Source organism: Atractosteus spatula, chromosome 8 (assembly GCF_055471065.1).
Source record: "Atractosteus spatula isolate fAtrSpa1 chromosome 8, fAtrSpa1.hap1, whole genome shotgun sequence".
NCBI classification, from domain to species: Eukaryota; Metazoa; Chordata; class Actinopteri; order Semionotiformes; family Lepisosteidae; genus Atractosteus; species Atractosteus spatula.
Window position 1 is genome coordinate 19,467,585 of NC_142713.1, and position 27,678 is coordinate 19,495,262.

Here is a 27,678-nt window from a genome sequence, read left to right on the forward strand (position 1 = left end):
CTGCAAGTCATCTCTCAGTTCAAACTCTTCAGTTTTTTTCCTTATGGCACTCACTGCACTTCTGCATGTAAAAGCCGCAGAACCCATTATCCTGCATAAAATTGCGAACACTTCAATATTGGGCTGAGATTTGACAAAGTTTCAAATTTTTACTGCAATTTGCAGAACACAAATTATTTCTGGTTTATGTTTCTTAGAAGCCAGAGCTACCCTGTGTCCGATACAATGTGTGAAAATAACATGTGGCACCACTTCCAGAAGTTCTGCTTTTAATGCAATCTTTCTCCTCGCCATAGCACATGTGCATATGTCGACAGAACATTTCTATTCCAAGTCATGAATTTGCAGGATTGCCAAAATATTCCTTGTCTTGACAATTTTCCTTGCAAAATAGTACATCTTTGCATAGTTTCCCTTCATAACAATATTTTATGAACATGAACATGATATACCCATAGAACTGTCAATTTGTGTCTTGCAACAATGTCAATGGTCAAAAGAACAGCTTTAGTTGCATAATTGCCTATTTACCTCCATTCACACAACACATTGCTACTACAGGAAACTGCATAGGATGCTCAAAGTTTTTTTGTAGCTTGTCCTTTGGTCTTACAGTTCTTGTTCTTATCTCTTAAAAAATCAGCTGCCTTGCCAGCATGTGTGGCATACAGTATATACTGTAAATGCCTCTTTAACTTTAAGGATTTCATGCTGTTTTGTACTAGCACCTCTGAATACAAAACACGCCATAGGTACTGCTCACTTACCTGTTAGCAGGTAAGTGAACGGAATACACTTCTGTTAACAGATGCTAAGTATATTTTCAGCACATAACTTACGTCCAGGCCATTACTGATTAATAATAGTGGCAATCATTTTACTATTGACTGCAGCGATTTCTTCAGTGGCTGAAACATGTTCATTGCCATCAATGTTTGTGTCTTTAGCTGTTTTTTTTGCTCTCTTTTATTTAATAAGCCAGTGATTCATTTAATCAAAACCACAGTCACATACGCGGTCAGTGCTTTCACACGCATATGTCACACACATATGTTACACACCTTGTCATAATAACACAACAGTGTACAATGATAAATCAGCAGTCAAACACACAGCATGATCTATAGGCCTTAAAGCAATCAGTAAAAATACAATTACCACAATAGATTATAGGTATTGTTCTTTTCCTCAAGAAACATTTTGGGTGCCCCCTCTCACAATCCTTCTTGTTCCCCCTATGGTTCTACACCATAGGCAAATTGGATAAACACCATTTCAAAATTTGGAATGGTTGGGAATAAGACAAAAGCATGAAAGCAGGGCTAAAATAATGGCGAGAAGCGGGTTTGTTTTATCAAGCTGCTCTTGGTACACTTACCGGGTAGAGTGGACGTAATGAGGACTGCGTACCCGTAGATCTGGAGTGGACGGCATGCTGGACTGAGAGTTCCAGTGAGGGAGACTCCTGATGGGGCTGTTCTGTAGCGAGTTGCTCCCTCCAGCCTCTGCACAGCTCCCTGAACTAGGAAATCGCTTGTGGCTGCTGCAGCAAGAGACATCGACTAAGACGGCGAACTGGAGATGGTATGCAGTCACTATGCACTTCTTTTTTATTTTAATTCTTTAAATTATCGAATATAAACTTTCAACTCTTTAAACTATAGTCTGAAGTGAAATAGGTTATGAATTCTGCATAGGTTTCAGTGTCATTCTATATATTTCTAATGGGAGGATATAACAAATATTAAGATCTCATATTAACAAAAATGATTACAGTTTGTTTTTTTTTAACAAGGGAAACAGAGCAATCTCCCTGAAACATTCGGTGTTGTTTTCTTCTGCTATTAACATATTTGAAAGACAAACTGAGACATAGTGGATATAACAGTTAACGGGTTTTCCAACTTAGCTGTTTGTTGTTTGCTGTGTTTTAACAATCCTAAAAACAAGAAGCCAGCTTGTCTCATTGGAGAGTTCTGTCTGATTTGAATCATCGCTGACTGAGGACTGACCTTTTCACCTCTTGAGTCCAAATCCCTAATGACAGCCTGTTGACTAACCTGGAATGACTGTGGGAAGAGCGCTTCTTCACTTTTTCATATGGCTCATCTAAGGAGGACTCGCTCCACATTTTGGGCTTGATGGGAGACTTGTCATAGTCGGTGCGCTGGTAGTGTAAGTGCCGGAGCCCCTCCAGGGACTGGGGTGGAGGAGGTCTGCTGTGGGACGGGGGCCGCGGAGGCAAGCCTTTGTGGGGGGAAGCAGTGGGGGAAAAGGTGCTGGTCACCTGAGAATCATCTGAAAAAGAGATGTAGAGGGAACACAATGTGTCAGGAGCACGCTGATCAACATAGATCAGAACGCTGCACAACAACTGTGTTTTTCAGAGGCATATTGTTTTTGTGCTAGCTGCTAACCACCATTCTTCCATTTCTCTTCAGAATTACGAGATTAAGATAAGACTGAAGGCACTCTATTAAATATCACAAACAATGCGGAAAAGGTTAAACAGACATTTTGCTAAAATGACTTTGGTCTTGCCTGCAGTAATTTTTCTGCTAGCACCTTACACTACTGGGATCTGTAAAGAAAATGGATGAAACCCTTGATTCAATTAGTTACTAGTGACCAAACATGTTAGATGGGCCAGATTGCTTACTCTAATTTATGACCTTTTCTCCATTCTCAGTGAGCCAGCAGCCTCTGTAAAGGAGCAGGATTTAGAGGGCAGGTTGTGCAGGCTGGCTAAACGAAAATTAAACTTACTGACCAATGTCAGTAGTTGTAAACATAAGATCTTCATCAGCCCAATAAACAAGAGACAAAAATGAACCATGATCTAATAAGCTCAAGAAAAAGTGACTGTCACCATTAACTTAAACCTGACAAACTAATTATCAAGCTAGAAGTAAAAAACGAATTGAAAACTTAATCTACACACGTGGGCCATTCTGTACAGTCCAAGGGACTATGCGCCTTCATAGGCCTCAATGAACAACGGAAAAATTATACTACTGATTTATTTTCCCCCTTTATTTTCAGATGGTATTATCAGGATCTAAATGAAATTAGAAAATACTATGGAGAAACCCAAATATTTTCAACATACCATCTTCCAGAACAAGGGCATCTGACAAAGAGCTGTCTTCAGAGCCAATATTTGCTTCTGTGGAAAAAAAAAGGTTACACATACAGTATTTCAGAACAGCGTTCTGTAAAAGGGTAGTTGAAGCAAGCCTACTGTAGGTTCTCTGCAATTGTGGTCTTGCTCAGCTTGGTCATTCACCGTATTTCTGTACAAAGGTAAAAGTCTTTTTAAAAATGCTTAGATTGTGTGTATGATCAGCAGTAAGTAGTTCACTTAAAATAACATGCTCTACTACCTTAATTACTTAAATATAGTGCTTAACAATCACTATGTCTTTTCACAAAAAGCTTTTTTTTTCTTGACTGCAGCCACATACTTATCTTCAGTGAAACATCTGACTACCCCTGACGCTGTTTAACAGTGAAGTAAGTTTTTTTCCTTTAAATACTGAAACCAGAAGTTAAAAAGGAAAATAAGATGTGTATCAAATGAGATGATCTTCCTCCTGAAAGTTTTGTGGATTCTTCATAATAGGGACTTGTAAAAGTAAAACACTGATTATGTCATTATGGTCTTTCATGAACAGTAACTTAGTATTATTAACTTTTAGTTTGCACTGAACTTAATACAAAAGCAGATGACTGATTGTCTGCTAAAGATGCAAACTTTGACATTTCACAAGAACTTAGAAAAGAGAACAGGTCCAAAGGCTGATACAAGTTGTTTTGTATCTTTTCTAAAGTGCCTCATTAAATTACATATTGTTTATCCACAATTTACCTTCGATGATAAGTGAAGCCCTCTGTGTGGGTTTCTTCCCAGATTTGATGCGGTACTCGTTGATGGCGTTCTCGATGTCCTGCAGTTTCTTCAGTGCGTTCAGGTAGGAGGTTTTTCTCTGCTTCTTCAGCTTCTTGCTGACGTGGGGATCACTGGCAAGTCTTCGTGCCGCCTCTGTGATCTGCGACTGGATGGCAAACTCCCGTTCCAGGCGCTCCAGTTCTGCCTCCTGCCAAATGAACCCACGATTCAGCCCCCTCTCTTCGTTGATGTCAGGCCTATAGCCCCTGACAGTGCTAGAGTAGTGGCTTTTGCTAAATTAACAGAACATAACTTCTAGATTAAAAAGGGTTTTACTGCCTTTCAGTAACATTTAGAACGCTTCACATTCCCTTGTCGTTTAATGTTTGTCAGGATACAGGTACAGCATGTCTCTCTGATGCAGTTTCTAAATGTGTTCCTTCTCAAAATCTTCAATCGGGTGCGACAAGTCTCACAATCTGGCCTAAACTGAGTTCAGGATGGAAAAGGGGAACACTTTTATTTCCAAAATGGAAGACCTGGGTCACCTTTGTGTGGTGAGCCGAGGTGACCCCAACCAGACTCAAATCTGACTTCAATCCCAGAGTCAGATAATGACACAGCTCAGGCCTGAACTGGAGACTGGACGATAGTACTTAAGGCTGTGAGTGCCTTCGACGACTGACTCATTCAAAAGTCACAGAGCAGCCTTTTTTTTGCAAATTAAATTAAATGCTTCCATTACTGAGAGCTGTAATCTTTTAAATTTTAAGTGCTTTTTGAAGAGGCATTTTCCCCTTTTGTTTATTTACTTGAACATTTACTTAGGCTTTAAATTGTGGAGCACTTAGGAAATTGCGCAAAATGCAGTTTAGACGTCTTTATTATATTGTATAGTGTTGTTGAGCCTTCAGATAGCTAGATGTTAGTGTAAAGGCCATTGGCAAGGAAAATCTTTTGCTCTCACTCTGAAGCATATTTTTGTAAAGTACACAAGTCCTAACTGGTTGGAAGTTTTACAATATTGGTACCATGAAAACTACAGATCTGGTGAAACATTTACAAGTAAAGAAATAGCCTAAAAATTGATGAAGTGTGATTTGCTACTTCCAGACAGTTCTTAACTGCTGCTGGTATTGCAGCAGTTCTGGTGCAATGTAGACCAAAATCTACGACTCAGTTTTAAACCTTTATTATTTAACTATTAGTGTACATTTGAAATTATGACATACAGACAATTTAGATTTGTTTCATTACTTAATCACTACTTAATTTAAGAAATCATCAAGGGGACTTTGAATAAACCACAATTATCGAAAATATCCTTATTTAATGTTACCCAATTACAGTATGCTTCAATTATGAATTTATACATAATGCACTTTAATTTGCATATGTAGTTCACTTAAGTTCGCAAAATATATTATACGTATAATATAGGTATTTTATCAATTAAATAACTACAGAACATTTTCAAATGTATTTTGACTAGATTTAACAACTTAAAAATAGCTATGAAATTGGACAGAGAATACTAGTCTAATCTGCATTCAGGTGTAATGGGATCTCAGGGAAAGAGTCTTGGAGGTGTCTGGCCCTGACAAACAGCTGGATAGTATAGCAACACTATTTGTGGTCAGAGGTCTAAGGCTGAGAACCAGAAAAATATAGATATAGAACAGAAATGTCAATGCCTTCACTCTTAACATGGAAGAAAATAAAAAAATAAAACAACCAGTACAGTTACCATAAGTAATACACTTAGTTTAATATCAAAGGCAGAAAACTAGCTAATTATAGTCTGTTGCAATCCTTCAGATTTAAGCTAAATTCCATAAGGATATTAAAAGAATATTTTAAAAAATCAGATGCAGAGTACCATTTAGATTTTTGTTTGCAGAGACTGATGAATTTAGCTAGAGAGGTGTACCCTACATAGTCATGTAATGTTCCCCTACACATTCATTTACGTATGGTTTTAAATTGTATTTCATGCATACTATTCCAACACCTGAGCTTTCTTCGAATGTAACGTAAGTCATTATATTTTAAGTGATCTGCCCTCACCTCTCCCTTCGGCAGGATTTTCTGCTCATCCAGTTTAAATGCAGTGCCAATCCTCCGGCGGACAGTAGGCGGTTGTTCTCCTGGATCCAAGGGATATTCCTTAGGCAACTTCCCCGTCAGCTCCTAAATCCAAAAGAGGGATTGAGGTTGCCATGATGAAATACAAGGTGATTCTTATATAGTGCCCTTCATGCCTAAACATCTAGAGCACTTGACAAAAATTAAAACAACAAACGTGTTAAAACAAACCCAGTTATGTTTTCTTACAAAAACATATCTAATAAGATATGACTTGTAAATATTATGAACATCCATACATAACATTTTAGCATTTTACATATTAAATGGCATAAAAAACTCCCTCTTTATCATATGATGCACTTGAAGGAAAATAAAACAGTGCTGCTGCAGAATTAAACAATGATGAGATCAACCCACTACACAATTTACAGAGGAAAACTAAAAGGGCATGCACTTTGAAAAACCTATGAGGTGTTTTACTGTTTAGCAATCTGTTACACTACAAAGGGGAAAGGTCCAAAAGAGGTCTAACCTCAGAAACATATTTAAAAAGAACTTAAAAACATATGACAAGTAATCTCACCCTTTGATAAAGGCAGTTGCTGTAGGGAAGAAATTATAAAGTGGCAAAATATCCTTGATTAAAGTGGTGTTTTGTTAAAAAAGTTAAGATTTTTGTACTGTAATGTACTCCATACAAGGAGAATAGAGGCCAAATCCATTTTCTTTACAATTCATAAGAGTTTGTGACAACAAGAAGTTGGAAATGTCAGCTGTGCTGTGCTTACCGCCTCTCGTATGCAGAGTCTCCTGAGTTCCTCCAGACGCTGGCGTAGTGTCTCTTCCAGAGCTTCCTGCCTGGATTTTAGTGCAGCCAGCATGTCTTTCTTGGCAGACTGGGAGCTATCAGACTCCTGGGAACCTGTCAATAAACACAAAAGTTATTGACTCAGCTGACAAACAATATTTCCATTTGTTGCGTGTGGATATACTGTATATATATATAAATTAAGGAAAAACAGTCTGATTACGTCTCCAAAGAGTAAAAATCACTCATGACAGAGTACATTTGGGCTCTCTGCTGAGTTATGAATTTGGAAGTAAAAATGAAAGAAATATCAAATGGCCGAATACTTTACGTTCCTAACATTCGTTTTACAAGCAAAATTTGGCCAGTTTATTTTAATAAGGCTGAGAGACACTTCATTCTTGGAATAACTAGACTAGCATGTGGTAATTAAACTTTCAATTGTGATAATTTTGTGTAAGTCTTCACTGACAAAATTAAATCACTGAAAGCCCAGACACCCTCTGTCACTGTTTCTACTGTTTATTCTTCTCTTATTTGCTGCACAGGGATCAGTCTGTCTAGTAGTTTTAAGACAATAGTGACTAAGGTTGACCTTAAGAATGTGATAATGAAATGTAACCCTTTAACCTGTAGTCTGCTTGGCTTATATTAGGGAGTGTTTTCCTGTTCTGAGTTCAGTATTGACTCATATTGCAAATTCCTCTCTGACATCTGGAAGTCCTCCTACAGTACACTGGAAATGGCTGAAATGAAGCCACGTCTGTTAAGAGACTTGATTCACCTTCAGATGATCCTTCCGATTCTTCACCATCCTTTTCCTGGCAAAACTTGTTTAAAAAAAAGTTGTGGCAATACAGCTCAAAGATCACTGCAGTCAAAGCACTGAGACAACCCTACTGAGAGTCTGTAATGACCTCTCCTGATCTTATAAAGCTTCTTAGCCACCTATTTTTGTACACTTCGATGTTTCTTCAGCCTGTGACAGTGTATACGATGGGGTTCAGATTACGAAATACCAATTTCATTTTTTTTCTTGCAGACTCACCTTGCAATGATTTTGGACCTATTTTTTTACATTCAAGTCAGCTTGGTTCCACTGAGTTTTCTTCTGTACCTTCTGATGTGCTTTATGGAGTTATCACAGGACTGACTAATTTGTCTCTTGTATCCAATATAAACAGATATAATTTTTGTTTACATTGTTAAACAGGCTATACTCATATACCGTTTCTATTGCGGATAATCCAGAGGTGGCATTTTCTAAACGCCAAAGGGTAATTTAATCATGGACAGCTGCAAGCTGTTTAAAAATAAAACTCCAGTAGACAGAGGTGCTATTGGTGGACTCTCGGCTTGTTAACCTGAGTCTTCTTGCACTGAAAGCTCCTTGATGGTTATAACTTGACTTGCTGTATGCAAATGTTTGGCATCATGGGGTCTTGGTACCCGAGATATCTAAGAAAAGAAATCTAAATTTAACCGGAGCATTAAAACAGTACATTTTCTAAAGTCCAGGCAAACTGTTTAGAATAATGTCTACCAGCAGAATTAACATGCCCCACTTTAATGGGGCTAAAAGTTTAGTTTAGTGCAGTTAAGTGCAAACTGTGCCTCAAGAAAGTAACTCCACTTACACAATATGAAAAATGTACTGGCAAATCATAAGCCATTGTTTAAAAGTAAGCCTCGACTGCAGAAGAAAACAAAAATGTCAAAACACACAGCTGTGCTGCCACTCCCACAATATAATCTTTTCATTTAATGGCAAAAAGAACAGAGCCCCAACCTGCCAGTTCTTTGCTTTATACAAAAAATAAGGGTTAACAATCAGTGTGATAATAAGCTTTACAAATGTATGTTATATTTACAACATGGCGCTTAATGAAACTATAGGACCCCAAATAATAAACACTGTAATAATAAATTTAAAATGAATGTCAAACACAGTGAGGTTATTTATGAAGGTATTTTAACCTGCTGCAAATCCTATTGTGACCAGGTAGAATACAGGGTTCAAATATTTAATATACCCAGCAAATTCGGGTTTTGACTTGCCCTTGAGGAGCAGGCAGGTACTGCAGACAATCTGTTCTGTGAATCAGCCTGCCAGTCAGCAACAGTAGAGGAACATGCTAAGCCCACAATGCAGAGAACAGTGAGTAGCCAGTGACACAGAATTGTAAGTGTCAATTAAGACATATGCAGCACAAAAGTGACGGAACGTAAAACATAAAAATGCATAAACTACTGATAGTTACAAATGGATACTTGTGTTTTCACAGTTTCTGTAAAACTAAACATTTTTAAAAAGTTGGGAAAGGGCAAATCCTGTTTTTCTGCTGCAATCAGATTAAATTTCTAGAAATAAAACCGACTTTGTCGTACTAGTGACTACAAAAATATGATATTAACAAAGGTGTCAGTCACTGTTTATCTTATGCTACTTGTTAATTTGTATTTTCTCTTCCGATCACAACTGTCTGAGTGAACAGGTGATTGCTGTAAGGAAACAAAAGAGCAGAGGCTTGTTTGTTGCACACTGTAATTAGGCAACAACATTTGCCTGAGATAAAGTGTCATAATTAACATGTTTGTATACAAAAATATAAATTAGTTGCCATATTAAGTCACTACCCTACCAGCTAACCAAATAATGTTACAGCAATATCATACAAGGTTGGAAATTAATACAGAAACTCAAATTTGTAGATTATGTTGAATCAGTTTTTACTATGTTGTCACAACCACTATATAGCATTAATACATTGCTGCACATTTGCAAACTCTGGCAACTTTAACAACTTTAACTTTAACAGATTAATGACGTGTAGAAAACGTCCCCAAATAACATCTCTTATTATTATCTTATTACGTCTAGTTATTATAATTAGCTAAGTGTTTGGAATGTGGCTACAATGTCACAACTGAATGTTCAATTTTATCATAATCCCAGTAGTTACTAAAACATTTTTTTTAACATAATCACAACACAACCTTCCAAGAACAAAATATCAATTACTATAATATATATAGGACCTGTAAATAATAACTTTTGTATTATTTTTTACATAAAATAATACAAAGCTAGTGTTTCGTACTCTCCCAAATTTTAGCAGTCATTATTTAAAAAATGAACATAAAATCTGACAATTACATTTTTTTAAAATAGCAAAACACATCCATAATCAAGTGAAATTACCAGTTTGTACTGTTAATGTGCTGAGATATTTGTGCTTATGATACTTCATACTTGAACTAATGTTTGTTGACTTCTGGATCTAGTTGCTCCAAAATGTCACATTTTCTGCTAATTACTTACGCATTCAGGCCTTCATATTTGACAGGAATGGCTGGTACTGTGTAATCTTATATGAGATCAGCAAATACCAAATTCCCGATAGTTTCTCAATCCCAGATAAAATCAGAATGAAACTTCAGATATTAGCTGCTATATACCTGTTCTCCAGATAAGATAAATCAGAATAACAGAATCACTAACAGGTAACAGAATCACTATCAATATTCAAATATACTGTATACACTTAGTTTCTTCAGTTGTATAGCATGATGAGCTAATGGATAATGTAACTATTTTAATTAAAATGCCCTTGGAACACCTACATAAAAAAGATGTACCTGTATTGTGCACGGCACAATTTTTTACATTACTTTCTTCATATACAGTACCTGTCATAGTTTAATCTTCCCAGCATCAGTGCAAGGAAAAGTGACCTCTGCCAGTGCTACAACTGTTCATTGTCTTGACACAGCCCGTACCATAAAATCAGTCTTTTTTTGATGCAAGCAGCACTGTTTATGTTATCTTTTGACATTGAATAAGCAACAAAAAGGCCAAGAATGTCTTTCTTTATAAGGCAGAAACGGATGTGTAACAATGTAGTACTGCATCTAGAGTTTCATCGTTGCTGATGAAAACACTAATCCTTGCAACACAGAGCATTGTTTTGTGCTGAGGTCAGTCGACTGCAAGAGCAATAAGCAAAAGTCTGCACCTGTCCAGACTGCCAGGATGTTTGTTGGGAAGCAAATGGAAAGCAAGATAAGGAAGCCAAGGCTGAGGTTAGGCAGAAGGCCAGGCCAGTTCAGAACACATCCACACTCTTAACACACCCTGTGCTTGGCATGAAGTCAGTGAAAACAGGTTTTAAGAAAACCCAACGTTGTCAGTTTCTCTTCTGTTTATAGTTCTTATTTCAATACTGAAATAAAAATGGGCTTTAATTTTGACACACTGTTTCCGAGTGATAAAAATACTCCTGTCCTGCAATATGTTTTATTAGAGAATAGAAGTTTTTTCCATCCAGAAACTAAACTGAAGGCATTAACTTAGGACTAAAATGCCAAGAAGACAAGCCAGGAGTATATAGATAAAAATGAGGAAATTATTTGCCCAGAAGAGGAACAGGATGCATCTTTTAAGCATTACCTATAAACCCAGACGAGAACTTGTTAGTAAGAGAAAAACAAATGTTCTGAGTAACGCGACGGGAAATCCGAGTTAGCCAGCCAACAGTTATGCTTCTGTTATAGCAGGACAAACTGTGTGTCAGCACTTCCCGATGAGAAAAAAATTGTAACAGGGAAATTAATAATCTAGCCTTATATTACCATAAATATACAGTATATTAAGAAAACAACTAGCTAGCTGATGCCCTGGGGTCATTTTGGCGTATTTTTGCATTTAGTCACAGATCCATGTGATATCTAGTCTAGTAGATTTCCATTTAGAAAATATCACAAAAACAACAGAAATAAGCTAGTTAAGATCTTCCCATCTAGAAAAAGCTGCTCGCTTATCACATCATGTGCCGCATGTGTCTAGTAACCCTTTTTCTACCATTTAATGTGCTTGATTTAGAGGACACCAAACTAAGATGAGGAAATTTCATGTGCATGATGCTGTTGGACATCAAGCTTAATATGAATCCGCAAACTACAGTAATTGCTGAACACGTTAGAGGCCAAAATATTTGTTTAAGATAACGCAAGCTATTAGGCGGTTGAGGAATGCTCTCAGACCCTTTTCCTCTCGCACTGCAATTGTGAATCAGTGAAAAAATGCCTGTTTTCTAAATCCTCTGATCATATCCCCAAGGGGCTATTGTTTTACATGTGCCAGCTCAGACAGCAGGATGAACTCTATATCCTGCGGGACTGCCGTCATGGATCCTGGCTACCCAGCTCAGGAGCTGCGGCTGGCAGCTGCTCAGAAAGGCTGTGCTGAACTGCTCAGAAGTTAGCCACTGCTCAGAAAGGGCTGGGAGGTGATTCTCCCTCTGCCACATGGCAGCCAGTCATGTGGAGCAGCAGAACTAAGCTGTGTAATTGTGAACTCTGCCACTGCACTCCAGCCTCCAGACTCTATTCTGGTTCAGTCTCTCAGCACCACACTATTTTTCCAGCTTCGGGGTTGTGGGACAGGTTATGGTCTAGGTTTTTGATCCAGTTGGCAACTTAATTGTTTTAAAATCTGCATCATATTATATTGCCTATAAAACACTCACATATTCTCATTTATTTTGAAATGAAGAGCTGTGAGTGTTGTCTACACAATGTAAACAAGTGCATAGTTTATATTTTTGTAATTACTGGCAGGCATTATCTGCAGTTATTATAAAATAAACAATCATTTTACCATTCAAAAGACTGGAAACACTGTATGCAGAAAAGCTACCGAACAGTACAACATAATTGTGTTGTTCCCTGAAATTCTCAGATTCACTCATACGTATGCATGCCTTAACAGACATCTATGTCCTCTTTTATAATGCAAGATCCTCACTGATGAGAAAATTGAAAAGGTTTGCCAATGGCAACCAAGTGAGTCCTCCTTTAATATGGAAACTTGTGCAACTGAAGAGGATGTGTGTGTTGTCTGATAAATTGTGTGAGCGTACTGTATATATTTTAACCTTTCCTTGCAAGTTTTGAGAAGGACTGCATTTTAAAAGCTTTGCAATGATTAGAAGAAAGTAATTTCCTAGTGGAAAAGCTTGGAAATGCCACAGACCTACACACTGCCCTAGAACATTCTGACAGGCGGTGCACCTATGTTAGGATGCTGTTTATAGATCAAAGCTTGGCCTTTAACACAATTGTTCCCACCAAGCTGGTCTTAAAAATCAGGAATCTGGGCTTAAACAACTTCTTCTGCACTGGATACTGGATTAAAGCCCAATCTATCATTCAGGATCCCAACCATCCTGGCCACAAACTGTTCTTCCCCCTTTGTACAGTACATATAGCAATAATCTGCTCTGCTCTACTCTCTACTGTACCCTAGAAAAAAAATAGTAGTAAATCCAATGGTTTTGGATTCCAACAGGATTTTTAGTGCACTTCCGCTGGATTCCTATTGGATTTTCAAAAGGTATGCAATAGGAAATCCTACTGGAAAGGTGCCAAAATTGTACAGCATGTTCTATTGAAATATCTATTGTATTTGTTATATGGGGTTTCCCACTTGATTTTGTGTTTTTACATGAATACAAGACTCCTACTAGAGTTTCTGTGAAGAAGAAAAACGCAATTCTTAGGCTGAGGTGTTTTGGGAATCTGGTAAAGTTTCCTCTCACTGGAAGTGTACCGGGCAAGCCCACCGGGAAGAGACGCCAGGGCAGACCCAGGACATGCTAGAGGGATGACTGGGAAACCCCCAGGAGCTGGAGATTGTTACTGGGGAAAGGGAAGTCTGGTCTGCCCTGCTCAGCCCGTTACCACCATGACCAACTCCAGGAATAAGAGATGAGATGAGAATTCTTAGTTTCTTTGAGAAATCAAACCTTTACACATCAGAACATAAACTGTATATAAAGTACACTGTATACAGTACGTTGTAATTGTACACAAAAACTGTCAAGCAGAAAACAGCATTGCAAGTACATAATATCAGTAAATTCAGAGAATGTAATTCAGTAATACATCCATACTTGTTTACTGTATTAAGTGGCTTACTGCTATTTGTTATAAACTGTACGTTATTAATTTCTACTGATATACAGTATGCATCTTAAAGTAACCTTTTAGAACATCCAACAGAAACTAAAATATTATTACTACAAGGATTAAAATCCTATTAGACAAAAGCTACAGTACATTTAACATGCAGGTACCATAAGATGACACTCTAAGCAAAACACTATCCATAACTGTACAGTTTTCTTCAATAAAAGAGGGTGTATTAGGTGCCCATCCTAGTAAAATCAGTATATGTGATTTGTGCACACATATTCTTGCAATATGTGTGAAGCATGCATCATTTAAAAAAATCCACCAGGGAAGGGCAATTTTATCTTCTGAAAGTGGTGTGCTTTTGAGCTAACATGATATCTGACTTTCTACTTGATTTCTTACTTACTACTGTTCTGCAGAATGGAAGGTCACTGCATTTCACAAAGAGAAAAACAGTCTCTGCATTCAAACCATCTGCAGAATTGAAATAAGTGGTACAGCAATTTCCAATAATGCAGAAAATGTGGGACATAATTACAGAGTGTCTAAATATAGTTCCAACGGGAAAAACACATAGGGTAATTATTGCAAGCAGTCTTCTTTTTATACAGTGAGATGAGCTATGTCAGCTATTCACAATAGAGGAAGGAATAATTAATTGGCAGACTTGGCAGTATTGATACCACCATCATTGACAGAATCTGCACATAAAGGCACTACAGAGCCATTTTAGTTATTTGGATTCAAGTGGAAAGTAAGTGTACTTTCTAAAATAACTGTAGCAGACATTAAATTTAAATATAAGGACAAATCTATCAATAGTCGAATGGGCTGGCTGCCTCAAACCACCACACACTCACAAGACTGAACTTTACAGCTCACAGTACAAAGCCTGCAGTCATGTCTTCTTCACAAACTAGACTACAGTACACTAAAACTAAACTATCAGAGATAAACACATTGTCAGTCATTATTGTGAGTGAAGATACGCAGAAAGTGAAAGAAATCGAATCTTTTGTCTATTTCTTTATTATATTCTTATGTCCAGAGTGAAGCAGTACCTTTCCCTGCACTCTTTTTATCCAATACATTAAATTACTACTTTAAAATGGTTATATTTCAAGACAAAAGTCAAAGCAAGGCAGAGGAAGCTCTGTAACAAGGTGGGATATTACAGAAGAAAGCTGTCAACCCAAGGTCGGGGTGCATTTTGAAATTCTTTGACTTCTCTCAAGTTAAAAGATATTGTATATTTAGACATAGACAGGGGTACAATTAAACCACAGCAAATAATTAAGAGTTAAATATTCAAATTACTATTACCCCTGGATTAGTTATACTGACAAAAAGACAGACTTATATAAATCTGCAAGACCTATAGATTTTCTTTTGGCTAATGTGGAGATGAGGTGTGCAGCTTTCTGCCTTATGATAATAGTCTAGTTAGCATTCCTTTCCTTCGGTTCCCCTTCATTATGCAAACAGCCACAGCGCAGGATTTTAAACCCGACTGCATGTTCTGATTTTACGGTAAAATGAAGAAGTGCATTTTGTTCATCTAGCAATAAAGAAAACCTGCAGAAACTTTCACACGCATTCTCTTTAATGTTGTTTTGTATGTTTATGTGCTATTTTGCCGAGTACCAAATTACAGCATATCTTTTTAATGACCAAATTTGTAACTTTAACCTGACCCAAAGTTTTAATCAAAAGGACTTTCTGCAAGGGCCATCTTAATGGCAGCAGCTCCTAGTAAAACACATTTATACATTTCGACAAGAAAGAAATGGATTTGATGTGAATAAAGGATTGAAGACAGATGAAGCGGAAGATGCTATTTGTCATGCAGCTATCTCCAAGCTTATTTCTTGTTTTGGAAAACAAATCCCTCTACCGTGAAAATGGAATTTTACAATGGAATTTTATCTGCTCTTTAAGTTATTAGCATATTTTTTTCTTGGCCTGCTGGATGTACTGATTGTTTCTTTCATGTCTGCTCTGCTTCAGTGATTTCCAAATGATTAGCACTGTTAGGAACAGGTCCCCCCAGGTTATACTGTACCTCACAGAGATGAAAAGGCCTGTTTCTTCCCTGTAATTGTGTGAATAATAGCATTATAACCTGGTGGATACTTCAGAAAAAAACTGTAAATGTGTATGGAGTGATATGAATAAATTCAGAAAGTGGTTCATCATTAGAAAAACAAAAAAAACTATCAAAAAGTCAGAAAGAACTATTAATGTATTTACTACTAATCTGACATTTCACTATTCTATTTGCTTTCTGAGGAGTATAAATACAGGTATAAACGCAGCTGGTGGTAAATATTAGAAGTCTCAAGAGGCACTTTTTTTCTTCATCCATTGTGGATACAGGGAACATTTTGAAGGTGAGGCCTAGTGAAATGCAGTCACACTGTGTTGGTATTAGAAAGGCAAAGCAGTTTGAAACAAAATAAAAGGCACAAGATTAAAAACAGAATCTGTACCAGTGTCATTTTGCTGAAGTGGTTTAAATCACTGGTTGTGAAAATGTTTCCTTTCCTTGGCGTGGTGAAATACCATATGGTGATGTGAAACTCTACACCACAGGAAGGCATCTGTGTCCCCTTATTGTCTCAAGAGTATCAGACCATCTCGGCAAACAAAAAGGACCAACCAACCAACCAACCAACCACCTCACTAGCTAAATAACTACAACTCTTCAAACAGAACCAGGATGTTTTCAGGCTTTTCAGTAAACAACACACTGAAAAGGGAGGAAAGACTGGTAGGAAGTATGTGTAATAAATCCAGCAGAAAGCTAAAATCATTGTGCCTCACTTACTTTCCTCTGGTGTATTTCCTTCAGAAAATGAAGCTATTACCCTAGGCTCCCCAGCTGACACAATGTAATGTGCAGTGGAACAGAATAAGGCAAAGCCAAGCCTCTAAGGATTCACTATGCACCAAAGACACACCCCTGGTTTGGCTCTCCGAACTGTGGCTTGACCTCACTAACAGGATTCGTATACGTGTTTCTGCACCACTGGGCCAGACATGGGACTTGAAGATATTTCCCCCACTGCACTCACAGATTCACAAGGAAAGGCTTTAAGAGGAACCCTTCCCTCTGTAGCACACATCCTTCAAATCCAATTATGTGCAGAAACACATGAGTACAAGCTGGCCATTGTTTCCTGCAAAGTCCTGTAACAAAGCAGGCTGCCTTCGATCCATACAAGCACTGAGTTCAGCTCTTAGAATAAAGAACTATATAACTAACAAAGACAAGTCGGGATAAGCAATCGTATGCAAAATGTTAAACTAAATTAAAAGGAATCTAGGTGAAGTGCACATTCTATATGAATCAAATCTTTTTTTTCAGTAGCATGTACAGTATATGACTTTCTTAATAGTTTGATATTACAGCAAAGGTTGATCTTAAACTAGTTTTATGATTCATTGTTCAGCTGAGTTAAGAAGTAGGATTGTCATCACTATATATCTGTAAGACTCCATCTTTTATCCACGGTGACACTTCAACCGATTTATACACAACATTTTACTGGAGCAATCTGAGCAAAGTATCTTGACCAAGGACACAACAGACGTTTCTACACTTGCAAATACATTCTCTAATAGATCAAATCTAAAAGCATTACGTTAAAATGTATTATGCTAGAATACCAGTAGGGTTGTAAATCAATCCACATAACAGTGTTTTCACAAAAAGAAACTGTGATCTTGCTTCTCTAAATGTCCTTTCAGGCCACACTGAATCTGAAGACTGATAAGCTGCTTACAAATCACAGCAGACATGTTACTTGTTCTCATCGCATCAAACTTGTAAGAGAGTATTTGGTATGCATGTGTGGCCAATAAATTCAAAGTGGTGATGCGTGCTCATGAAATATTGCTCTAATGGGGAAATATTAAACATGGCATTTCCCTTGAGGACATCTCTGTTCGGACATGAAACTAAAACTCAGGCCTTCTTCCAATAACAACATACAGCAATCTAGAGACCATGGTTATTTAAGACTAGGCCAGTTTTTTTCTCTTCCAGATATAGACTTTTCTTGGAGGGAGATTCATTGTTACAGCAGAGTTACAATTTGCTGGGGACAAGACAGTTTTATTTTTTGCAAGAACCAGTCAAAACCTTGAAACACCTCTTCACGCCAATGGCACACCCATTCACCTCAGTTTGGAGCTCATAAGCACTGGGTGTTTTTTTAACACTGGAAGAAAAACATTCTTTTGTGCCCTTACTTTTCCTAGTCTGAGTTTGTCCCCATATGATCAATGATGTGCATTTCTTGTCTTTATCTCGGTGATTGTCATGTGTACACAAGTTTATATTTGCTTGTTTTAGAAAAGAGAGGAAGTGCAGATTCCAGCAGACCAGAATAGCAACTACTACTACAACTCTCCTAAGTAGTTTCAGGTGGTATCCAATCAGGAGTCATCCAGAAACAAAGGAAAACCATTCACCCCAGGTCTGGAAGTGTGCAAAATCAAAACTGTTACACAATAGACAGGCTCTGACATTTACAGCAAAGCTAATGTTCTTCAGTTATTCTTTTGTTACTTTATAATTAATGGCACAATTATCTATAACACTTCCATCCTGCTTTGATTTTGTTTTGCTTTTTGAGTTCATTTTTACATTTTTAAATTAGTTAATGAGGGGGACCTTATTTGTGTCAGTGACAAAAAGCTTGAAAGTTCCAGTAGTAAGTGAAGTCCTGGCCCTCTCAGAAGCCTGAAAACTCGCCCAGGACACAGGAACTCACCTGAGGACAGGAGACTTCCACTGCTGCCACTGATTATTTTGCCCTTGCTCCCCATGTTGGCAAGTTTAGAGGTTTTCAGAGTTCCAGTTTCTGTCAAGTCAATGGCAATTTCACTCAAGCTTCTCGCTGCATGTATTTTTGACTGCAAAAAAGAAGACAAACAGGATTTTAGCCTATTCCCACTTCCCAATAAAAACTGCAGAACAGAAGTGGCCTAGTCAGTGTGGGTGGTTGTTTTATCATCTCACAGGTGTGTCCACTGTGTTCCGTTGAACAGAATTGACATGCAAACAGTTACAAGTCTCTTAAGTCACATAAATACTTGTTTTTAAAAGACATCTGTGAATTGCACGTCTGACCTGAGACAATGAGAAAGGGTGAGAAACTTAGATGAAAAGAATAGAATGAAATAGATGAAAAGAATAATAAAAGCACACATATGCTTTCTCTGAGGTTTTTAATTGCTGATAATGTATTATTATCAATAATTTAATAATAATTCCTTCCATGTACATAGTGCTTTTCATAGAAAGGGAAGCCCTTCACCATAAAAGGGAACCTGCGGCACAGCCATTATATGCTGCTTAGGCTGTACAAACCCAGAGTGGCAAATTCCACAGTGGAGTGTAGAGTACCAGGACACTAGAGTTTACACCCCTACTCTTTTGAAAAGTGCCATGAGGTTTTTAATGACCAAGTAATCGGAATCTCAGTTTCAGGTCTCATCCGAATGATGCCACCTCCTACAGCACAGAATCCCCAGTCACCATACAGGGCAACCTGCTTGGACAGCTGGCCCAGAGGGAAGACAGCAAAGCATTAAAACATTAAAACATTAAAGCATTAAAACAAAGCACTAACATCATTTTCAGCAGCAGGCCCAGCCTGGCTTTAGTTTTGACTTCTGATAAGACCAGGCTACAAGATGTTAATGCTGTGAACAATCGACTGTACTTGGTGGTTGCCACTTTTATGAAAAGCAAGTTCCTTTGCACGTGTTCATAGAGTTCAGAATTATATTTGGAGCAATGTGAGTGACCTAAGCAACCTAATTCCTAATTCAAGGCCATAACAACAGTACTCCATCTGGGATTTGACCCTACCTTTCGTCACACCTTCAGGGAATCTGAAATCACAGAATCAATACAAGGACTACAAACAACCTTAGCTGGTTTTCTTGAGACACCTCTTACAGTTGTGTATTTGCAAAATTTTGTAAAGCATTAAAATGTAATTTCATGTGTCTTATCACAAGAATTATACTGAATATATTAGCTGAGAAAAGGGACATTTTTTGTATTTAGTAAAAAGTGCGTAATTGATTTTTTTAGTATTTAAAACAAACGGTCAAAAAAGATCATGTGTTTGGATGGCTTTAATGAAAGTGGTGCTGAGAAGAAGATTTGGTATAGTCTATGTCTAGATAGTAATGGAAGTAAACACCATGGGACACAGGCAGTCTGTAACAGTGAAAGTCACATTCCAGAAGCACAGGACTGCAGAAAAAGGCCAAGCAACCTGCTGCCTCAGATATGCCAGTCTAATCCTCTGTCCAGTTATTTGCTACATGAATTAGTGAGGCTAAGATTTGAAAAGAACAGGGCTTCTAGGAATATTAATCCCAACATTAAATTCCTCCCCTTCCTTGCATTTCACCCCACTGAAACTGCATACTAACAGGTAGCAGGTAGAGTATGCAAGCAAAGAAACATCTTTAGTACTCTCAGCACAAAAATACATTTTCACAGTTCCATAATCTACTGTTAAATGCACTTACCTTGCTTTGTTTTCTGTCCAGATAGAATTGGTGCTGGCTAATAGCCATAGCCCAGATGGACTTTATCAGTGCAGGACAGGCATACCATGTGTGCACTGCAATGCCACTGTGCCCAAAGGTCCTTCTAGTCACTGAAGCCCTTCAACAGAAACAAATACACTAAATATACTGCAGGAAATAATTAAATACTAAAGCAGAACAATAAAAGGTAAGAGGTCTACTGAAACAACTTCAGCAACAAATAACAGCATATTTCATTAAAACAGGGAAACATGCAGAGCTTCAAAATAGTAACTCAAATTGCAAATTAATTTTAGGTTCAAAAACACTGAAGTGCTTCCACTGTTATCCTGTAATCCTCTGACATTTAATATTTTTAAGGACAGTTTGGCCATTAAAAACATAATCAAACTGATAGCCCATGTAAAGATATCACTGTCCACCTGCTTGATTATAAGCATGAAACCCTTATCTGTGTTAGGGTGTGTCTGAAATGTGATATTTCTTTGGTTCAACAGGTTGATATCACATATCTAAAGTAAGTGAAAATATCGGAGATCTGAGAATTTAGAGTTCAAAGCAGAACACCCCTGTAACTGTCACATCTAGTTTAAAATGACTATTTGTGGCAGGAAAAGGATTCTTTTCAGGAGGCCAAAATGACCAGAAGTGAACTGAGGAGAGTTTGACAGATTTGGATAATAGTGTGATTTTTCTAATGCAAGAACCTTCTGAAAGTACATAAAATTTACGAGGATTACAGTATATGTTACCCAACGTCCTGGCAGCAAGATACTATGCTGATGAAGCATTTTATTTACAGGCAAGCAGCAATAAAAACACACAACTATACTTTGTTGTGTATACTTAACATTTATTAAAACAGCCCTCCCCTAAAATACAAACTGTTAGCCATATAAAATTCTTAAAAAGGTCTAGGTTTTTTGGCTACCTTATTCATTTTATATTTGTACTATATTTCCATACGTACTGAAGGAACTTTCTCTACTTTGTATGAATCATGTTTATATTGGTCATACCAATAAATCTTAAATACACATCAGAGTGTATCCAGTGAGGTTACCTCAAACCATTGTCTGTGAATGCCTAACAAATACTTTCAAATATCTGTAATTCCCAACACAATACAGGATTCATTTACATAAATTCTTCAATGTGATGAAAGAAGCAAGATTTTAATGAAATATTAAAAGTGCAAATACTGTTAAAAGCTCATTAGATGTACATTTTGATTATGCCCACAAGGCAATGTTAATTTGAAAACACGTCAAACCTGATTATAGCTTATAAATACACAGAGTGGTACTCACACAAATAGATTGAGACATGGATTACACTAGCTAAACATCATTCCACTTCAAGGGTGCTCTATGGGCTGCACTTACCTGCGAGGGTCATGAACTTCCACAGAAAACTTTTTCTCTCTGAAGTAAAGGTTTTCCAGCTGCCTCCATTGAAACACCTAAAGAACATGGAAATAAACAACCTTGAAGGTTTTCACAGGAGCGCATACATAACATCCCAGGCAGAGGCCAAGTTTCTGTCTGAAAGACACTTAGCCTAATAATAATTGTATCCAGACATTATAGCCATTCCAAAAGTGGCAATTCCTTGAAACTGCGCTGTACTGCAGTTGTACTTTCTGAAGTCTAAAATTAGTCAGTAGCTCCTTTTTGGTGTGTCGCTTCCCCTTTTGAGTTCTCCTTCAAGCAAGTCCTGCTTAGGAAAAGATCGTCTCTGTCCTGTCGCTCTGAAAATCCCTCAAGGCATTCGGGAACAACAAGTTCTAAGACAGAAGTGCTCACCATCTGCGAGAAAGCACTGCTGTAGTGTTGAGCGGTTTCCTCTCTCCAGAGTGGGAGGTATTCTAACCCTCCCCTCAACTCCCCCCTGCGCCTCCTCAACACCCCCCGCCCCTCCCCATCTCCCTTTGGGACTACACTTCCTGCTCACAGATCTGAAACTGGCTCTGACATTTACTATTGCTGAGAGAAATGCTGGAAAGGCTCAGTGGGGTGGAGTATGCCATTCTTTTTGAAAGACTTAAAATTCCCAACCAAGAAAGTTTTTAACTTTCTTGTCTACATAGAACTGTTTTGGGCTGTTGTGTCTGTACCCAAAAAAAAAGAATTCACTTCACACAAATGGGGTGCTTAACCACAATGAGAAAGGAGGAAAAAAAAGTCTTCACAGGGTGCAGTGCTTTTAGACGTGGTAATTGGGAGTCTGATTCAGAAGTCCTGAAAAGACACTGTTGTAACCGGGCCTCCCTCCGTGGAAATGAAAATCATCAAACAGACAGAAGGATGTTTGGAAAGTCTCACAATGCAAACTTGCAATTTAGAAGTTACTATCAATGGTGCCATTCTACACAGAAAGATCATCATAACGCAGTAATCATCCTCTAAAAGACTACAGTATAATTGTATACCAGACCTGACTTGCTTGGCAGGGGGGTTTGCCCATCGGAGCTCCCATTTTAATATGGAACAAGTACTGGGGAGTATTAAAAAATGCAAAGAATTTCGTACAGGCTGGGAAACATTGAAAAAAGAATGAGATCAACACAGGGAGAAAATAAAAAGCAAAGTCTGGAGATAATCCACTGAATAACATGTATCAAGGTAGCACTGAATAAAAGCATCCTATAAGGTTAACCAATTTAAACTCAAAAACTGTGGACTATCCAAACTATAATGCAGTGCATTAGCCAAGCTTGAAATGCGTAACATCTGTATAAATTAAGAGTTGTCATTAGGGGTGGGAAAATGTTTATCTGGCCCAAGAAAAACAGCATTTGACAAAAATTATAGAAACCTAGCCTTAATGCACTGCTGAAAATGCTATGGAGGCCATTAAAGGCACTAATCTGCAGAGACACTATACAAACTGTTACTTAGCTCTGTATGTAGCAGAGCAGTACTTGAAGCAAATCTCAGACATGTCGCCATATTTATCTCACTGCAAAGATTTATAGCTGCATTAATCTTAGCCAAATTACCATGGACATGTAATAGATCTCAGTGTTGCCCTCTTGTTAGTATATGGCACTTGGTAACGGGGGTTTGATTGCTCTTTAGGAAAAAAAGCATGCACAGTTAATGGATGTGAGGAAGATTCTTTTGCTGGCAGCCTTAGTACCTTATAACAAAGATTACTGCTTTGCCTTTCAAAAGTCTGGTATATTTAGGCTACAAGGCATGTAAATGTATTACTCTAACTTCAACCAGGAAGTAATATAATATAATATAATATAATATCCTCCCCACATTTGTGGAATTCAAAACACGCCAGATGTTTATGCTATGACAATGTCACGCTTAAATGAAAGTGGTTTCCTGGCTTGGGGAGGAGGAATTGGGGCCTAAATATAACATGACACCATAACCTGAAATGTCCAACTTGAAATTTTAGGTCAACGTTCAACATGAAATATAAAAGCTCTGTAATAGTCAATCACTTAGCTTTCTCAAAATATTTCAGTTGCTTATAGATTTTTAAATTCTGTTAGGAGTTTTTGAAATGTATCTTAATATTCTGTGAGATATACCTCGCTATAGGCCTGCCCTTATGTTCTCCTTGTTGGCAAGGCTTTCCCCCCACAGTCAAAACACATACTGGTAGGTTAACTGACTGTTAAAAACTGCCCTTCGTGTGAGTGTGCATTTGTATATCTGCCCTGCGATGGACCAGCTGCCCATCCAGGATGTACCCTTCTGTCTACTGCAGGCTCTTGCTTGCTTGCAACCCTGAATTGGAATTACTGGTTAGAAAATGGATGAATGAATGTCTAGCTACCAATATGGTTCAGATTTTAGTTGAACACCCAATCCCACACTCAAGTGCAAACATTATATGGTTTGTTTGGATCTTAAAATACATCTTAATGTCAACTTATATGTTTCAGTAAATGGGCCAATGCACAAAGTTAGAGCATGACTGCAGCATGCAAAGATAAATACTTGCAAAAGTAAATAAACTGCCAGTAGTGTCTGCAATTTCTCCAAGTACACAGTTTGTTTAAAGGGCATACGCGTACTGTGTACTTTCATCATGCAGTGTCCAAAATGAAGTTCTGAGTGAGAAGATCAGATAATGTTTCTGCCAAAGACAATATTTCTGTCTATCAGCATGAATTAAATGCATGCTGTATGGAATTTGTTGTGAGGACTATCAAAGCAAAATCAATTGAATCACACAATGCTAATACAACTGTAAATCTCACAACAGATCTGCCCAGGAACAAAAGGACAATGACTTCAGAGGAATTCCTGCAAAATCAAACGTGTTTTACTTCTGAGATAAAAAAAAATCGTAACTATTCTGATTTAGATTTTTTCCATATGGATTTTCAAAATGCATTTTCATAACTAAAAAAATGTATCAAACAAAAGCCTGATCCATGTGAATATTTCCCAGATCTTTCATACAGTATGTGGGAGGAACCTTGAAATTTAATAAGAATATTTCACTAAATCATATCCACACTGTTTATGCTTTGTTTTTCTTTCCAACATGATAAGGCAGAACAAGCCAAAAGCTTGTTTGTAATGCAGACTTTTTTCCTTTTAGTGGTTTAATAATATTTTGAAGATGATTAAACATTAGAATGCAATGCATACTGTATATATTCATAAGAGCAGAATGCATGTACTGTATATAATAAGAATGCTTTAACAAACCAGCAAATAAAAAATAGAGTATCTTTGTATTTATGTCAGTTTTGTATTTCACAATAATCTTACTGAAGCAAAGATATTTCTGAAATTCAAAATAGAATTGTATTTTTGGTTTGTGTACAGCACTATCTTGCTCATTCAGCACTATCTTGCTCATTCAGGTTTTCCTTTCTAACAAAAATTACTGTATAAAATTAACATTAAACTGTATAAATAGTATAACATTAAATCCCAGTACTGCCCTCCTAACATAACTAGGCTGTGGCCTACACAAATAATGGGTTATGTTCATTTGTGGAAGATCAAGCACCCACTTTGTCACAAGATTTCTGCTTAAGAGTCATAAGAAGATGAGTCCTTTCTATAAAACTGACTTATCTTGGGAGGCCTCTAAAACAAAGAAAAAAAGAAAGAAATAGATTTCAAAGAGGTCAGCTCATCTTGTTTGTCTCTTAGTAGCTAAATGATTCAAAGATCTCATCCAACCCTTTTCTGAAAGACAGTAGTGTACATTTTTAAGCTTTTTGTTCAAATAATATGGTGTTTGCTCGAGAGAACAGATCATAACAAAGATAAAACATAATAAGCACCTTTTATGATACATAATTTCAAGGTACTGTATGGTACAAACAAAACAATCATACAAAACAGACAGGTATACACAAACACATGCTGTAAACATGAAACAGGATTAAAAGCTAGAGTATAAAAAGGAGTTTGAGATTGGATTTGAAAGCGCTGATTGACTTGAAGGATCTGATTTGATTTGAGAAATCCTTCCACAGCTAGGAGTAACAGAAGAGAAGGCCTGGTCTCTCAGTGTATTGGGAACTGATCTGAGGTTTATTTAACTCTGGTCTCCAAGACGTCTGCCCCTCAGTGGTCTTTTATCACTCTGCTTAGTTCTCTGCTTTGAGAGATTTCAGTATGAGCTGCAAACACACAACTCCTCCTTCACAGAGGGCCTGCCTTCTTGAGTGTCGATCATATATCCCAGCACAAACATACTGGATCTATTCCCTAGGAGGGCAGACACGCTAATGTTTCCAAGATGTTTCCTCATTTGAGGCTGGAACTGTGCACATGACTCCCAGTGGATATCCTGCCTTCTGGAGAATGATCAGAGTGCATTTCTCAGCACAAAACTTTCATTACAGGCAATTTTCTTTTATGCCTACAACTATCACAAACTTTTAAAGGTTGCCTTAAGTTTAGCAAATAATTGCACGAGTGATGACTCCTAAATGAGTCAGTCTCCAGCAAAGCAGGACCAAGCCGATTTTTTCACTGGGTGGGTTATTTCAGCACAAACTTGAGGTTTGCTTACTCACAATTTAGGCAGAGTAAATAAGTACCCTTGCAATAGTATAGCCACTGAAACAAATAAATTAAACAAAACACTAAAACTCTTAAGTTGTTACAGAACACCGCAATCCTAAAAGTCTGTTCTTTCCAGTGACATAAAAAAGTAGTCTGGATTACTGAGACTACCCACCTAAAAAATAAAATTATTTTTTCATATTTGGACAAATGTTTGTTTACTCAAACATTCCATGCTTTAAAGCAAAATATCTAAAGTAAAAAAAAATGATACTCAACTTCAGGAAGCATCTTACTACATAACACAATGTATTTAGTTTTAATTCATTACTTTAAAATATAGATGATGATGATGATTAGCACACAGCATGAAACATATGGTACCATTAATTATCAAATGTTTCCAGTTAACATATTTGAAGCAATATGACAGAGATTAAGTAGCCTTTGGGTCAAAGTATAATTTTGCCTCATCTTTGTTTAGTTTAACACTGATAAAAACAAAATTGAAAAGATTACTTTTTCATTTGCTTTTCAGTGATTGGTTTTGCCAAAACGTTTTGCCCTACAGTCAAGCTAAATGTCCAGTTATTTAATATTCAAATGAAGAGTAGATAAAAAAACAATGCCTTTTTTCTACTACATCTATTTTTCCACTACAAAATAACTATTACAAATTGACAAGTACAGTAATTTACTTAAGCCAGAAAATGTCTGAGATAATTGGAACAGAAAACAGGCTCTGATACACAAATTCTAATATCAAAACTTTAAAAATCAACTGATCTCACTAAAGAATCTCACCTTCACACATCTCCAGCAACTATACTTTCAGCTCAGGAACAGTCCTCTTTCAAATACACGACAGTATCTCATTACGATGAATTTGTGCAGCTAAGTATGAAATTTAAAACAATAACAGTGGATTGTTCTTGTATAATTTCTGTACAATTTCTGCTTGCTGTAAAATAAAATTAATAATTTTTGCAAGAGCAAAAACTTCAGCAGTGAATCGAAAGGCATAAACATGGTCAGAAACCAGACATGGGGAAAGCTCATGCATAAATGTTAGCATAGTAATAAAAATTATGTTTATGCCCATTTCCCTCTACCTTCCCTGCGATCATTAGATGACCAGATCAAAAAGGAAGTTGTTAGCTCGAGATCTGGGTCCCACCAAGCTGGAAATACAACATCTCAACACAAGGACAGCCATAAAAAGAGAGTGTACAAAGTTTTTAAATGACATTGAGCAACCCAGCTTCCACATTTGTAAAAGACTACAATTTCTTTTTATGCTAGTTAATTTAACACCAGAATCAATCAACAGTATGTCTGGAGAT

The 27,678-nt window shown here is 37.3% G+C and overlaps 1 protein-coding gene across 1 annotated transcript in view; it reads right to left on the bottom strand.

Moving 5' to 3' along the window:
- frmd4a (FERM domain containing 4A) overlaps positions 1-27,678 on the bottom strand; it is a 211,210-nt gene that overhangs the window by 10,486 nt on the left and 173,046 nt on the right. The window contains exons 12-20 of the mRNA XM_088923580.1: positions 21,722-21,798; positions 20,316-20,454; positions 18,539-18,680; positions 6,766-6,899; positions 5,957-6,079; positions 3,869-4,097; positions 3,110-3,166; positions 2,061-2,298; positions 1,379-1,543 (exon numbers count right to left, since the gene is read on the bottom strand). Coding sequence (XP_088779706.1) covers positions 1,379-1,543; positions 2,061-2,298; positions 3,110-3,166; positions 3,869-4,097; positions 5,957-6,079; positions 6,766-6,899; positions 18,539-18,680; positions 20,316-20,454; positions 21,722-21,798 — 1,304 coding nt within the window. The remainder of the gene's footprint in view (positions 1-1,378; positions 1,544-2,060; positions 2,299-3,109; positions 3,167-3,868; positions 4,098-5,956; positions 6,080-6,765; positions 6,900-18,538; positions 18,681-20,315; positions 20,455-21,721; positions 21,799-27,678) is intronic.